Here is a 15739-nt window from a genome sequence, read left to right as displayed (position 1 = left end):
AATTTACAATACAATACTTGCTTAAATACATATTTCAGTTTTAACTTTCAACAGATTATAAATGTATGTCAAATATGTGTCAAAAATGGCGCCAATTTCTTATCTTTTGCTCTTGACCAATCCAAACGCTACGAAGCAAGTGCAATTTTATAATGATAACACGTGAAGCTGGTACATTAGAATTTGTTTATTTTCAGTGTAAGAGGAACAAGGCTGTTTATATTACTAGTACAAAAAAAAAAAAAAATGTAATAAATTAAAATAATTCTATATGATTTTCCTTAAGGTGATGATAAATAAATCTTATTATTAATATTCATCCGCGAAAGGATAATCCGGGTGATGGAAACTGTAACAAAGAAAAATAAATTCGTTTTTTTTTTTTTTAATTATCTGGTATTTGAGCTGTGGTGTTTTAATACAGAATATTTTTTTAATGAACTTATGTTATAAACATTTTTTAGCATTAGCATTAGCAGCCTGTAAATTTTCCCACTGCTGGGCTAAAGGCCTCCTTTCCCTTTGAGGAGAAGGTTATAAACATTGTAAACAAAGAATTACAGTGAGTTAAGAAGAAAAAAAAATTAAACTTAAATATTTAGTGATGGGCTTAAATAAAGATAAAATAGTACTTACTCGCTCATAGTGCACAGTCTGCCATTACATTCCAAGGTACCGATCGTTTCGATATCCTCAGGAGACAGCTGGAAGTCGAACACGTCGAAGTTCGAGATGATTCGACTTTTGGTGACCGACTTCGGAATCACGATCAGGCTGCGGTCTATAGCGTATCTGTGGCGGAAACATATTTTTATTATCTGTTTATAAATAACTAAAAGTTTTTTTGCTTTTTTTATGAAAATCCTCTACTTGTTTAAAATATTTAACAAATTACACATATTGAAGAAGCGTTTTGAATTATTTCCAGATAATAATTTAGTTTTTATAGATATTTCGAGATAATTCGATTTATTAATTTTGCAAATATTTGTATCGCACATATGTTTACAGCCAAAGTCAAAGTCAAAAATCTTTATTCAATATAGAAGTGTTTACTTATTGATTGTCAAAAATCTACCACCGGTTCGGAATTCAGCACCTCGGACCTGAGAAGAACCGGCGAAAGAAATTCAGCGGGATATATTTTACTAACACTATACACTAACAGCATAATGTTCAATGACTCCCTATGTTCAAAATTTTTTTTACAGCATCTTTTCGACCGAGTTACCATTGAGAGATAGGTATGTGTTTTTTTATAAAAACCAGCTGGTGTAGTAGAGAAACATAATGAAAAACTTAATAACGTATATAATAAACACAAATGATTCGTAATGACAATTAAAATTAAACCTTCTCGGAAAATAGATTTGTACACCTGACAGCAAACTCTAACACCGCGCGTTCGTTTGTCAAATCAAAAAGCGCGCGCTTCCGACTTCCTATTACACTTCCCGTCCCTTTTCACGAAAACGCTCCCATAGTTTGCAGGAAAGAGAGAGATATATATCATCATATCCAGAGCCGGACCGTAAGTTTAGGGGACCCTGGGCTACTACTACTTAGGGGCTCATCTATGCCATATCTGAACCTAGACTTTAATTAAATTAATTGAATGGGTTTGATTAATTGTAGGCCCTGGTCCGCAAAACATACGATCTGTTTAACTTAATAAAGTTATGGATTCTTTCGCATTGACTTAGCTGAGGCCCCCTTGAATCCATATGGCCCTGGGCTGAAGCCCAAAAAGCCGTATGGTAGATCCGGCCCTGATCATATCAATGTTTCATTGAAATCAGTGAAGAGTTTATGAGGCCGCTTGCACGTGTAGAAAAGCAGCTGTTATATTTTAATAAAGTTCTAATAACTGTAGTTTTTAATAGTACCATGATTAAAATGTTGAAGTAATATTTATAAGGATTACCGGCTTTGATTATATAGTCATGTCAGTATCGAAGTTGATAACGTTAAGTGTTTAATATACGAGCAGTGTTGTTTAGAATATTTAAATTAAATATAAAAAGTACCGTTTTTGCATTAGTTCATTTTAACATTGTCAGTGTTGCCAGCTTATTAGAATTACAAAAATCACTGAAATCTTAGAAACTCAAATACTATTGCACGATTTTTTTTGTCATCTGTCAAACTCATAAAAAATTTTACTTAATTATTTATTTCTTTAAAAATTTAACATGTTTTTTTTTTTTTAAATAGCCATAGATGCTGGTCTAGATAAATATTCTATATCTTTGTAGTATTTTTGATACTCGCAGTACACGATAAATACTTTTTCTGTAAACTTTTTCCTAATATAAAACGTCAAGAAGACATCAGATTATAGATGTACTCCTCAGAGCCCGGATGTCAAACCCATTTAACTTTTTGTGGGAAGAGCTTGACAGGAACGTCCGTAATCGTGGCCCGTCCTCGCAGGAGAGTATATCGTGAGACAACATCAGTTACTTTAAATAGTTTGTTGAATGACGATTCAAAAGTGCTTGTAAAAGCCTACTTGAAAAAAAGTATATTTTTATTTAGATTTGATTTGATTAAGCCGAGACTTGTGAAAAAAGTCAAACTACGTAAAGGAGGATTTTTTGATAAAATATCGGTTCAGCTAACTGTATCCTTTTATAGAATGGACTGTTGATATTTATTTATGCTTCTAAAGTATATCGATTATCAATTAGTTTTTTTTATGTTAGAAAATTAAACAGGTTAATTAAACATTTAATATTTTTAAATTAAGAACGTCGAGCAAATTAAGATTAAGTTTTGATTATGATGTCATTAGAAGGAAGGTCTATGGCTTTCATCTCACCGAAAAAAATGTAGCCTGTGACAAAATATTTGCTAACAATATTAAAGATTTTCAATGACAGTCGCGAAACTGCGGAGAATATTACATGAACTGGGTTTAAATTTAAAAGAAAGTCAAATTATAAATCTTCCTTCTGAAGTAGACAGATACAAAGGTTTAGGAGTGAAGGTACTTTACGCGTAAAACAATGATCGGCGTGCGTTATTATGAGTGCGTGACGCTCGTGATTACAAGATATCATAGTGTGCGTGCGATGATTACGAGTAGAGACAGCAAAAAAAATTACAAATTAGATTATAATTATTAAGTTTATTTTATTAATAAATAATTTACGTGGAAAGCCTTCGTAAGTTAATTAATCTCTATACGAATATTACAAATAAGTAACTCTGTCTGTTTATCGCTGAACCGATTTAGATGACATTCAGTATGGAGATAGTTTAAGTCCCTGGGAAGGATATGGGACTTTTTTTAATTCACCCCTCGAGGGTAAAATGAGACGTGACGCTTAAATAAATTTTGTGGGCAAAGCAGCAGTGATAATGATTTTTTTTTAAAGAGTTATTTCTAAATATCTCACCTGATAAGGACTTGAGGAGCAGTCTTGTTGTATTTGTCAGCTATGGTCTTGAGCAGAGGATCTTCCAAGAGTTGAGGGTCACCAGGCTTCGCCCACGGTCTGTCTGGAGAGCCGAGAGGCGAGTACGCAGTGATCGTGATTCCCAGGGATCGGGCGTAATTAATAAGCTTTTCTTGATTCAGGTACGGATGGACTTCGATCTAGATTACGAGAAATCATATTGAAAAGAAGTTCTATAATTTTCCAATAACCTGTATGTAAATAAATATAAATACTGGACAACATCACATACATGACTCTGATCCCAATGTAAGTAGCTATAGCACTCGTGTTATGGAAAATCAGAAGTAACGACGGTAAACTATTTCTACATCCATGCGTACCCATGAAAACCGGTGTACACACGACTCGACCTCAAAGGTCGTCCAGCATGTGTTTGTGTTACTAGAAAGTAGGGCCACATTTGATTTTACATGTTGAGTAGAGATATTCAGTGAGAAGATTTCGAAACTCACCGCAGAACACGAGTGTGAGATGTCAGTCACAAGCGACATAGATTATAATGACAATGAAATACATGGGATACACGTATAAAAAAACATCGTAAATTGGACAAGATTTCACGAGTGAGATACGAAATGATTTCTGAATTCTGGAACACATCGATATTACTCAGAGCACATTAAAATCTTAATCTTGTAACAATCGTTATGGAACTTAATGTTTGTAAAGATTGTTATTTGTTATGTAGCAAGCAATAAAGGCCCCGCATAACATTGTTGGGTAGGCAACATTCTTGCCTGCCTCCTTTAAAAGACTCTAGAGATTAGTTCACCACGCAGTTCCACTTTTATTCGACCAGCCGACTTTTATTCGTAAAGTTCAGATTTCCTCACGATATACCCTACATTGACTAGCTCAAAATAAGCTGGTTAAGATCCATGTAAATCACCACAGGGACAGCAGAATATATTTTGATTAGAACATTTAAAAAATAATTTATATTTTTTAATAACCTGCAAAACTGCTGGTTTAATCCTCGCGGCTTCCATCAGCTTGTCAATCTGTTTCTTGTTGAAGTTGGACACACCGATGCTCTTGGTGAGGCCGATGTCGACGAGCGTCTCCATTGCCTTCCAAGTGTCCACATAGTCCACGGGCGATGGGATCACTTTCCCTGCGTCGTCTACTGGAAACAGTTCACCTCCTTCCTGTGATTATTAAGGGTATTACTTTGTGACTAACCAATTTTTTTTTTATGATATCGGTAGGCGGACGAGCAAATGAGTCACCTGATGGGAAGTGGTCACCACCGCTCATAGACAATGGCGCTGTAAGAAATATTAACCATTCCTTACATCACCAATGCGCCACAAACCTTGGGAACTACTCGTCCGCCAACCAATGCCATAAAAAAAAAGCAATTTCCAGAACTTATGATCTAATGAGACTGATGATGAATTGAGTCGAGATGGCCGAGTGATTAGAGCGCGTGCATCGTAACCGAAGATTTCGAGTTCAAACCCAGGCAAACACCACTGAATTTTCATGTGCTTAATTTGTGTTTATAATTCATCTCGTGCTCGGCGGTGAAGGAAAACATCGTGAAGAAACCTGCATGTGTCTGATTTCAACGAAATTCTGCCACATGTATATTCCACTAACCCGCATTGGAGCAGCGTTGTGGAATTTGCTCCAAACCTTCTCCCCAAAGGGAGAAGAGGCCTTAGCCCAGCAGTGGGAAAATTACAGGCTGTTAATGTAAAATGTAATGTAAAAAAATGATCCAATACTAAAAATTTATTCACTGTTTGAAAGATACAATCGGTCCGGGAGTCCGTAGTTTGCCAAACCATAATTTATGTTATTTCAAACAATATCCCAACAACTCGATTCTAATCATGAATTATTTTTAGTATCGTTCAATAAATAAATAAATAAATAAATATTGGACAACATCACATACATTACTCTGATCCCAATGTAAGTCGCTAAAGCACTTGTGTTATGGAAAATCAGAAGTAACGACGGTACCGCAAACACCCAGACCCGAGACAACATAGAAAACTAATGAACATTTTCTACATCGACTCGGCCGGGAATCGAACCTGGGATCCCGGAGTGGCGTACCCATGAAAACCGGTGTACACACTACTCGACCACGGAGGTCGTTCAATGTATTCGGAACGACCTTCTGTAGAATCGATGCGCTTAAATTATTCAACTTGGATTATTAAGTATCGATTCGTCAAACACATTGCTTCGTAGCTCGTTTCAATATGCCATTAATATGCCATTAATCTGCTTTATCCGAGACCGTCTGAGTAGGTACCACCAAGCCAAAACCCCACCACCAAGTACTTTTATTAAATGAGACATATTCCTAGCTCTTTACATTTTCTTATGTAACCGACTTTAGTTATTTATATTTAGATTTAAATAAATTGCGGAAATATGCGATACTTTAATAAATCACAAAATATTTTAGTATTTCAATTGATTATTTCCGTTTAGATTTAAATATTTAATTTGATTAATAATATGGTTTTTATTTTGACAAGATTATATTGATGATAAAAAAGCGTGGAGTTAATACTTGACTTCCAGACGGGAGACATAACATACATATATAATTGTATTTAACTAACATGACTGTATTTTTAGATGTTGAAAAAGAGTAACTACCGAGTTTCTCGCCGGTTCTTCTCGGTAGAATCTACATTCCGAATCGGTGGTAGCTTCACTTAATATAGTTTGTTAAATGACGATTCAAAAGTGCTTGTAAAGGCCTACTTGAATAAAGTATATTTTGATTTGAATTGACTACAAATTAAGCTTTTAATTAGAGTTAGACAACCAGCCATTCGTTTGACTGCACACGAACGAGAAAGGAAAATGAGTGCTAACTAATAAATATTATAAAAATAGCAAGTGTTTTTTTTATGGCATTGGTTGGCGGACGAGCATATGGGCCACCTGATGGAAAGTGGTCACCACCTCCCATAGACAAAGGCACTGTAAGAAATATTAACCATTCCTTAAATCACCTATGCGCCACCAACCTTGGGAACTAAGATGTTATGTCCCTTGTGCCTGTGATTACACTGGCTCACTCACCCTTCTAACCGGAACACAACAATACAGTGTACTGTTATTTGGCGGTAGAATATCTGATGAGTGGGTGGTACCTACCCAGACGGGCTTGCACAAAGCCCTACAACCAAGTAAATTTTTTATTATAATTAAAATCCTAACGTCGAAAATTAAAGTTTTATAGTGTAAAATAAATTGATTTAAATAATAAGGCCGTAACACTTAACATACCTGGAAAGCTTGAGGCCAGTGAATCAGGTACAAGTCCAAGTACTCCAGGCCGAGGTTCTGCAGTGTTGTCCTCAGCGCCCCCTCCACGAGGTCCGGACGGTGGAATGTGCACCATAACTTAGAAGTGATGAATATATCCTCCCTGATAAATTAAATTTAAAATTTTATCTGTTTTCAATACTCACATAAACTAATGGCCGGTTACTATATTTTAGCAATGAATCGTTTAGTTTACGGATAGCATTGTCTACGAGACTTAATTCAGTCAGTACCAATGCTTACAACTTACGGATCAGAAGTCATTGTAATAGTTAACTAAAAAATTAAATTATTCGTAAGAAAAACTAATTGTTTTTTGAATATGCTTGAGCATTGGCAAGTGAAGGTTATATGTTTTTAAAAGATTTCGTATTCGGTATTACCGTACTTTGTCTTCAAAATATGGCAAAATGTAAGTGTTAACTCGACGTGAGGAAGGACGCAGTTGACGTGAAATCGCGGAGTCTTGGATTTTTTCTACGGAAGACATACATACATATACTCTATTCCAACCATAACAGTAAAAAAAGTCAAATAAACAAAATTTGACAGCAAATTGACGCGATATCATTGGTCGAGAACTTGATTAGTGGATATATGATATTTACTATGGATTTGCGAAGAAAATGGCGTTTTGAACGTCGACGAAATTGTTATCGGAATTTCGAAAATAAAATTAAAGTGGAAATAAGTAGTTAAGTGTAACAGTGTTGTATTATAGATGTAGATATATTAATCACAATCCAATATAGCCGAGATAATAGCAAATCGCATTGAATACGTAAATCTATGGTTTATGTTTATTCCTACTTCGATTGGAATAGGTATACAAAAAAATATAGGTATATAAAAGGGTTCAGCCTCAGGCTACGTGCGTTTGAGGGTGCGCGCCTCTTGTGAGGATACTGGCCAGAGCCCAGTGGCTAGACCTCGGCTTTAGACGCCGTCGAAGTCCGGAGAGAAGACTTAGTGTACTATGTACTTCGTCCTACGCCTAAGCGCGGACGATTGGTAATGAAAGAGAATTCTTAAGTGCCTTCCCAGTGGACTATACACAACAAATAGCGAATCTTGCCATCGCGATGTAGAAATATGTAGAAAGTTAAAGATTTGACACAACGCCATCTAGAATTCGGAAGTAAAAACAATTACGTATACAGGTCACGTCATATTTTTGACAACCTTGTGTATACGATGGATTTTAACCATGGAAAGTTACGACGATTTTATGTGGAGACGTGAGTTTGATACGATCAACGACAAATATTTTATTGCCGCCCGTCTATTGTTACCACTGGTCCCGATCGTCAGCTCAGTTTTCGATAATTTTGTCACGATTATAATTACTTTCAAACTTATAATATAAAGAGAAAAGCCTGTAAGAGTACCACTGCTCGGCTAAAGCCTTTTCTCCCTTTGAAGAGAAGGTTTGAAGATCATCTCACCACGCTCCAATATGGGCTGGTTCATTGAAATTAGATTCAAGTTTCTCAAGTTTTCCTTAACGTTCGAGCACGAGATGAATTAAAAACGGCCTAATCATATAACCCATAATCATAGGTCAATAAGAAAAGTTAATACCTACAGCCTTCTTTGTAGGACGATATCCGTTTCAACAATAAGATTCCACAGTTATTTTGACTTGGGCTATTAAATATTTAAAGCTCATAATAAGGCATGTTACTCAATACAAAATAATATTAATGATAGATGATAAAAAAAGCATGGTCTTAGTATTTGTTGTTTTCTAGCAAGATAAATTTAATTGTACATTATTGACATGCTCTGTAATTGGCATGGTGGAAAATAGTAACTACTGAGTTTCTTGCCGGGACTTCTCGGTAGAATCTACTTTGCGAACCGGTGGTAGCTTTACATTTAACCCAACACTCTTTAACGAGCCTACTTGAATAAAAAATATTTTGATTTTGACAATAAACTTACAATGAAATATGGAAAAAATCAACACCGCACAGTGGTATTGTTGATCGAAGCAAAAAAGTTAAGCGGAGATTACGTTAGGGTATAAAGAACTCGGTTCTCAGTGCCACGGGAATTCCCCCTAGGAGTTAGAGGGCCGCAAAGGCGGCCCGACCGTCAGTGCGTCAAGGTGGCAAGCGTAAGCAATGCTTTCACCCGCCGAAAGGACGGACAGTGCACCGCTGGTTTTTCAGTGAGAATTCCGGTGTACGTGGCTCCGGACCCATAAAACCCCCCACTTTACGTGGTAGAAAAGAGTAAAGCATTATCAAAAAAAAAAAAATAAGATATAGGTCATGAATCACTCCGTTTAAGATTAAAATAATTAATCTAATTAAAACGTAGCGATAATAATGTCTAAGCCATCAATCATTGTGTTGACAGCGTCTGATAAAAATATCGGTGACGTATGATACGGCTTGAAGTTAGCTTTTGGTCATACACATGAAAACTACACGATGACATTCCTCCTTTTAATGTTCAATGTTTGTTAATGTTTGTGTTCAGTCCATTTTGTAAATTTTTATGTAAATATATTGAGCGTAATAACATTAAGTTGTAAATATTTTTGTGTTTGTTCATATATGTTATCTTAATAATAATTTATGTTTATCTAATTATTTATTATTGTGTTGTTTTAGGTTATGGGCTAACAGAGAGTCAACTTCTATTATGCCTTCAAATTAAATTAAGCCTGTAATCTCGACCGCACCGATCAATCTCCATCGTGTCTTTTCCATCGCACGTGACATTGGCGAAATAATCTGTGCCCTCTTGCCATAAATAAAAGCCAAAATAAAAAAAAATAAAAAAAAGAAATTGCTCCTTAAATTAGGTGTCAAGGCGCTCAAAATAGACAACTTTACGCCTTAACTTATTTTACAATGATTATTTTATCTGTGCCCGCGACTTAACGCGTTTGAATTTAAAAAATATATATATATTGTTGTAGCCTAAGTTACTCCTTATTACATCGAAAATCTCGTCAAAGTTCGATAGTTCGATAGACAAACAGACAGACAGACAAAAGTAAAATTTTGGTATATGTTTGATATTTACGGGTGCGTTCGGAAGCTGTGTAAAGAATGATTATTGTCAGTTTTCACCACCTAAATAGAAAATATAGATGTTTATAAAAAAAAAGTTTTATGACGAATAAATGATAAAAATTATTTCACCCAAGCAAAGCCGGGTTTTCATATAGTTATCTCATAATCGAATGACAGAGACGGAAACAAAAATGACAAATAAAAAAAAGGTGACAAGTGTTGTATAACTTACCTTTTAATAACGCCTTCTTCAAACTTCGCTTTTAATGCTTCGCCGACTTCTTTTTCATTGCCGTAAATATGGGCGCAGTCGATGTGCCGGTAGCCGGCGTCGATTGCGTCTCTAACGGCTTGTGTCACCTCACCGGGCTTAGACTACATGGAGAAAATACACTTCGTAAAGTTTTTTTTTTATTAAGGACAACTTACAGAACATACACCATTTATAGGTTAAAAATGAAGGTAAATACATTTTTAGCTGAGTGTTGTTTCAATTAAAAGTTATCACGGCATGGTAAGGTCAGTTTTATCTATTAACCTAACACAACTTTTTTTTCTACTATGTTATACAAAAAGGGGGAAAAAAAAGAATATAAATAACAATAATAATGCAATATAAAAATGCAAATTACAAAAGACAAGACAATTACAAATTACCAACTAATTACTAGCAATTAAAAAATAAAAAAAAGTAACCAAAAGTAGAAAATAAAAAAAAAGTAACAAAACGTAAACGATAAAATATATAATATAAACGTGATCGGTATTGACGAACATAGTGATTTTTTTTTTTTTTTAAATTTATAATTTATACTGGGCGATTTCAGGCTTGCTACAAGCCTGCTTTTAAATTTAACGAGTTTTACCAGAGTTATATATTATCTGTGCAAACGTCATGGACGAACTTTGAAGACTTGTACGCGAATTCATTTATACTTATAGGTTATTTCAAAAGCAGGGATGTTACGGATATGTAATTTCGGATCTGCATATGCATACGGATATTTGACATTGATTATCGGTTTCATATACGGTTACCGGTTCCGACGATTATCCGGTTGTCACGGATAGTTTCCGTTACGGATTTTAGATTATTTAGAAAATTTAAAAGAAAAAAATACAAGATATTATAAGTAATAAATACACCAGTAAACAGAATATTTATTTATTTCTTGTTTTATTTTATAAATATTATAGTCCTGAAATTAAACACAAAAATCTCCTATTCTTATTTCATGCACGACTCCTTTTTTTTTTTAATAATCATTTTGCGCGGGAAAACATCTTGTATTCTGACATCGATTACACTTTTATGTCGTTTTATTGTTAACTTTATTTGTTTCTACATTCTAGAAATAACTATATTTATGACAAGCGCGAGGTCAATTATGAACACATTATTGATTGTAAATTAAGAGGTGCTTGCTCGGGTTTAAACACTTAATATTTGGTTAGGCTCAACGTTTAATTCAAATTGAACTTCCACTTAAAATATCCTTATTCAACATAGATGGTTTACACTTTCTTATTGTTTGTAAAAATTATACCGCAGGTCAATCGACTGAATCTTGCATTATGATCCGAAATTCCGAACTAAAATTGCAATATACATAACATACACACTAACTGCTCGTCCCGACTTCGTTCACGTATTTATGATAGGAATTTAAATAGAAATCTAAAGCGCCCAGGCACTCAAATACAAACAAAATCGGTCTCATCTTTTAAGACTATAGTTACATGCAGACGTAAGGAAGATTTAAATCTGTAAATATTAAAAAATACTCATACAATCCACAATACACATTTGATGAATTTAGAGTGACATTTAATTTGACCTTGAAAATTGAAACAAAAAATACAATATCATCGGGCTTTATCAGACACAGATAATATATTTATTTTAAGCACGATGACTTTCGTTTTTAATAATTGACAGTTATAGTACGTCAAAACTTAGATCACCATAATTCGAAAAACCGTTCACAACCGAATTAAATGACTTCAAAAGCATCAATCTTCATTTGTTTTTTATGCGAAAATGATCTTTAGGCACACGTTATAATTTGTAACGTCATATAAACAAATGCAGTCGCCAAATTCACGATTGTTTGTTTTATTTTCCTACATTCAAATTGTGTCTTACTATACGTTTTCCTACTGTATTAATTATATAATAATCTTTTAATGTATTTATTAATAATAAATTAAGTTTTTAATCGATTAAAATTAAAATTCACTCTTAATATAAATACTTCATTATATTTTTGTTGTTTTGTCGCTTTATCGACGTTATCATAAACGTAAAAAAAAACTATCTTTTTACGTTAACAGATATAAATAAAGATATTTATCTGATAAATGGTATCTTTAACCTTCTTGAATTACATAATTTAAGAAAGTGCCGCATTCTTAAATTTTCTTACAGGATAAACATAATTTAAGTGTAAATGTTAATTCTTATAAAAAAAAAACTTTATACACGTACACTGTTTCAAACACTTTTAAGTCGTGATTTTACAGAATTATATTAAGTCGGTTTAAAATGTAGATTCTACCAAAAGATTGCAAGAAACTCAGTAGTAACTAATGTTTGTCAATATTTGAAATAGAATGTTATGTTATTAGATACAATTACATGTATAATTACAATTATACATGATATAACCTGCCTGACACTCAACGAGCATCAGCTCCACGCACACATCTACATTTGGCGCCAAAATGATGAAACATCTTTTAATTTAAATTTTTAATATCAAAAAGTAGGCACAGTCCTACATTAGTTCAGTTAGAGTTGGAGTTTGTCGAGAACAAGTCACTTTAATTTTACTCTCTAAAATTAGTTATTTGTTAAATCGTAACAATTTATTAAAATTGCAATCAAGAATGCTCTTTAATTCTGCACATCTACGGCTGGAGCTCTTTAAAATAAGACCGTAACCGATCTTTTATGTACAGCTATCGTCCCATAATCACTGGGACAAAAATCGACTTACGCTATTAATAAATAAGATAAGTGCAACAATTCTACTATCAAAATAGTGTTTATGGACTATGTACTACTATAATAAAAATAATTCAATTCAATTCTTAGTTTAATGGCTTTTAGTTGCGCCGACAGGGCACAGATTATTTCGCCAATGTCACGTATGATGAGAAGACACAAAAGAGATTGATTGGTACGGTTGAGGTAACCAACTCTATTATTTGTTTAAGACTAGCATAGTAGTAACAATTTCCTTGTTAATCTTTAACCTAAAACAACACAAACATTAAGGGTTAATAATAAGGTAAATCAAAAATAATTGTTAGTACTCTAAACTATATAATAAGATATAACACTCAATTGGACTAATCACAACTTATTTTTATTACATTTAATATATTTACACAAAAAAAGAACAAAATGGACTAAACACAAACGTTATTAAACGTTCAACATTTACAGGACGAGGGACTTTAGGTGGGAGAATGAATTCAATTAATTAAAAAAAAAAAACTTGAAATGTCAAATGTCACTTTTGTCATTCTTTTTTAGTATTCTTAGAATACACTAAGTATTGCATCATACAGCCATAATCAGTCTTAAGACATGTTGTATACTAAAAAAGAACTTACACGAAACGTTTTTTAACATCTAAGCGTTAAAAAAAACGATTTGTTTACGAACTGTGAATTCAGGTGTGATAATTGTTGATGTATCAATGTCAATAAACACATTTACCGAATATCGTGTAAATTGATTAATATTTCTGAATTACAAAGATATTAGATCATTTTTTTACATGAAAATAGGAAGTGAATGAGAATGAACAAATTTGAAGAATGATTTATTATATACATACATACCTACGGTCAATCTAGCAATGTATCTTGTACAATTATTTTGTTATTTTTTATGTGATTCTTTTTTTTTTAATCTGGCTTTTATTTGTGCCACGAGGGCACAGATTATTTCGCCAATGTCACGTGCGATTTATGTAATTCATAGGGGTGAGAAATTTAAATCGTTCATCTTCAAAGTCAAAGTAAAAAAAAACTTAATTCAATATGGAAGTGTTACGCTTGCTTATTGATAGTTAAAAATCTACCATCGGCTCGGAAATTAACACCTCGGACTAGAGAAGAACCGGCGAAAGAAACTCAGCGGGTTTTTTTTTTTTTCATAACACTTATACCTATGTACCTACCTCGAGAACTCAGATATAATTTCCATTAAGCCTAGATAATTATAATTACTCCTTATTACATCAGCTTTCTGCCAGTGAAAGTCCCGTCAAAATCGGTCCAGCCGTTCCAGAGATTAGCCGGAACAAATACACAGACAGATAGACAAAATTGTAAAAAAAAATATTTTTGTATATATACCGTGTATACATCCGTATGAATTTAGTAAAAAGCGGTTGTTTTAATATTACAAAGAGACATTCCAATTTCATTATATGTATTTAGATATAAATGTTGAAAAAGAAGAAACTACTGAGTTTCTTGTCGGTTCTTCTCGGTAGAATCTATATTCCGAACCGGTGGAGCTTCATTTAATATAGTTTGTAAAATGATTCAAAGGTGCTTGTAAAAGCCTGCTTGAATAAAGTATATTTTTATTTTAAAAACCGTTTTCGTTAAAAGTATAACACCAAGCTTTATAGCCCCCACTGGTGACAGGAAGGCTGGTTCATTTTTCGTCCACAGGATCGGAATTGCGATTCACCGGATAAATGCTGAGAGCATCCTTGCCATCATTACACGCTTTCACAATTTGTACAGTAACTATTTTTAATTTATATTTGTATATAATTAATTTTCCAATGTAAATAATAAAATCCTAGCTGAACCTGCAGCTTTGCACGCGCGAAATTCATAAAACACAAATTTCCTACCGTTTTATTCCCTTAGTGGTGGATTTTCGTAAATTCCGTACTTAGCGGATATCTACACCCTATAAGGAACCTACCTACCAAAGTTCTGTGTTATAGTTTCTGTGATTTCGTGATTGATTAGTGATAAGTATTTTGCTGTTATTAATCTAGATAGATTTCCTTTTGGTGAAACAATATCTAAGATTCGTTGTCGTGTGTCGTTTTACTTCCCGAAACGGTAGTAATTGACAATCAATAATTATAACATACTACCGCATATATTGATTTTAACTCACATATAAAGTTAGTATAACATTCATAAAGTACGGTAGATTCATATTTAGCATAATAATATGTTTTAAACTTACTTTCCAAGTCCCTAAGCCGATGACGGGACATGTTCTGCCGTTGTTGAACACGAGTTGAGGTACTTCCGTCATTTTCAAGATATGCAAGCGGCTCGCAGCACTTTTAGCGCAGCACTGAGCACGCCGTGTGAACTTATCTATTTTTATTTACGATATAGGTTGTTAAGGTACTGTTTCTCTAACGCGACAGTGTAACTTTTGTAAATAATTAATTATGTTTTTTTTTATTTAACTATATATGACATGGCATATTTATATATATATTGAAAATGTACTTATTCTTTTATAGAATACCGAAGAAATTTTTAATTTTGCATGTTAATAAATAATAAATCTTATGTTTAAAAAACATTAATTCATAAGACTAATTATAAAATTAAAGAATATTTTCCCCATACAGACTAAATACATACACTTATCTGAGAAAATTATTAGTTGCTGCCGGGTCTTCTCGTTAGAAACTCCATTCCAAACGGGGCTTTTTAATTTGATCCGATGGATATGAATCTATCTGTTAGTCTCTCAAGGCCAACCCACTGAACTGATAAAATTTAACATGAAGAAAGATTTTTCTCGAAGGAGGAACATAGGCTAATTTTTGACTACCTGACGACCAATCCCGCCAGTGATGCCGCAGGCGACAACCAGTAAAGAATATATCTTGTGTTTGACGATAGTTTTAAATTTGACTTCATTCATTTGAATATGATAAAAAT

General features: G+C 33.6%; 1 protein-coding gene across 1 annotated transcript; it reads right to left on the bottom strand.

Annotated features, from left to right (window-relative positions):
* Positions 1 to 22: 22 nt before the first annotated feature.
* LOC125074728 (aldo-keto reductase family 1 member B1-like) lies at positions 23 to 15156 on the bottom strand. Its single transcript, XM_047686146.1, has 7 exons — positions 15024 to 15156; positions 10026 to 10168; positions 6726 to 6867; positions 4418 to 4612; positions 3402 to 3601; positions 637 to 792; positions 23 to 349 (listed from the first exon to the last, which is right to left on the bottom strand). Exons 1-7 carry the CDS (start codon positions 15093 to 15095, stop codon positions 310 to 312), a joined length of 948 nt encoding a protein of 315 aa, XP_047542102.1. The 5' UTR covers positions 15096 to 15156; the 3' UTR covers positions 23 to 309.
* Positions 15157 to 15739: the final 583 nt, after the last annotated feature.

The sequence above is a fragment of the Vanessa atalanta genome, chromosome 28, assembly GCF_905147765.1.
Source record: "Vanessa atalanta chromosome 28, ilVanAtal1.2, whole genome shotgun sequence".
Taxonomy (NCBI): domain Eukaryota; kingdom Metazoa; phylum Arthropoda; class Insecta; order Lepidoptera; family Nymphalidae; genus Vanessa; species Vanessa atalanta.
This window is presented reverse-complemented; position numbering and strand designations above follow the sequence as displayed.

Excerpts from the sequence above, each read along its gene's own strand:
- LOC125074728 (XM_047686146.1), bottom strand. The coding sequence starts at position 15,095 with ATGACGGAAGTACCTCAACTCGTGTTCAACAACGGCAGAACATGTCCC. Across the intron at positions 10,169-15,023 it reads TCGGCTTAGGGACTTGGAAA|TCTAAGCCCGGTGAGGTGAC; the intron begins GTAAGTTTAAAA and ends TTCTCCATGTAG. Across the intron at positions 3,602-4,417 it reads TTAAACCAGCAGTTTTGCAG|ATCGAAGTCCATCCGTACCT; the intron begins GTTATTAAAAAA and ends CTCGTAATCTAG.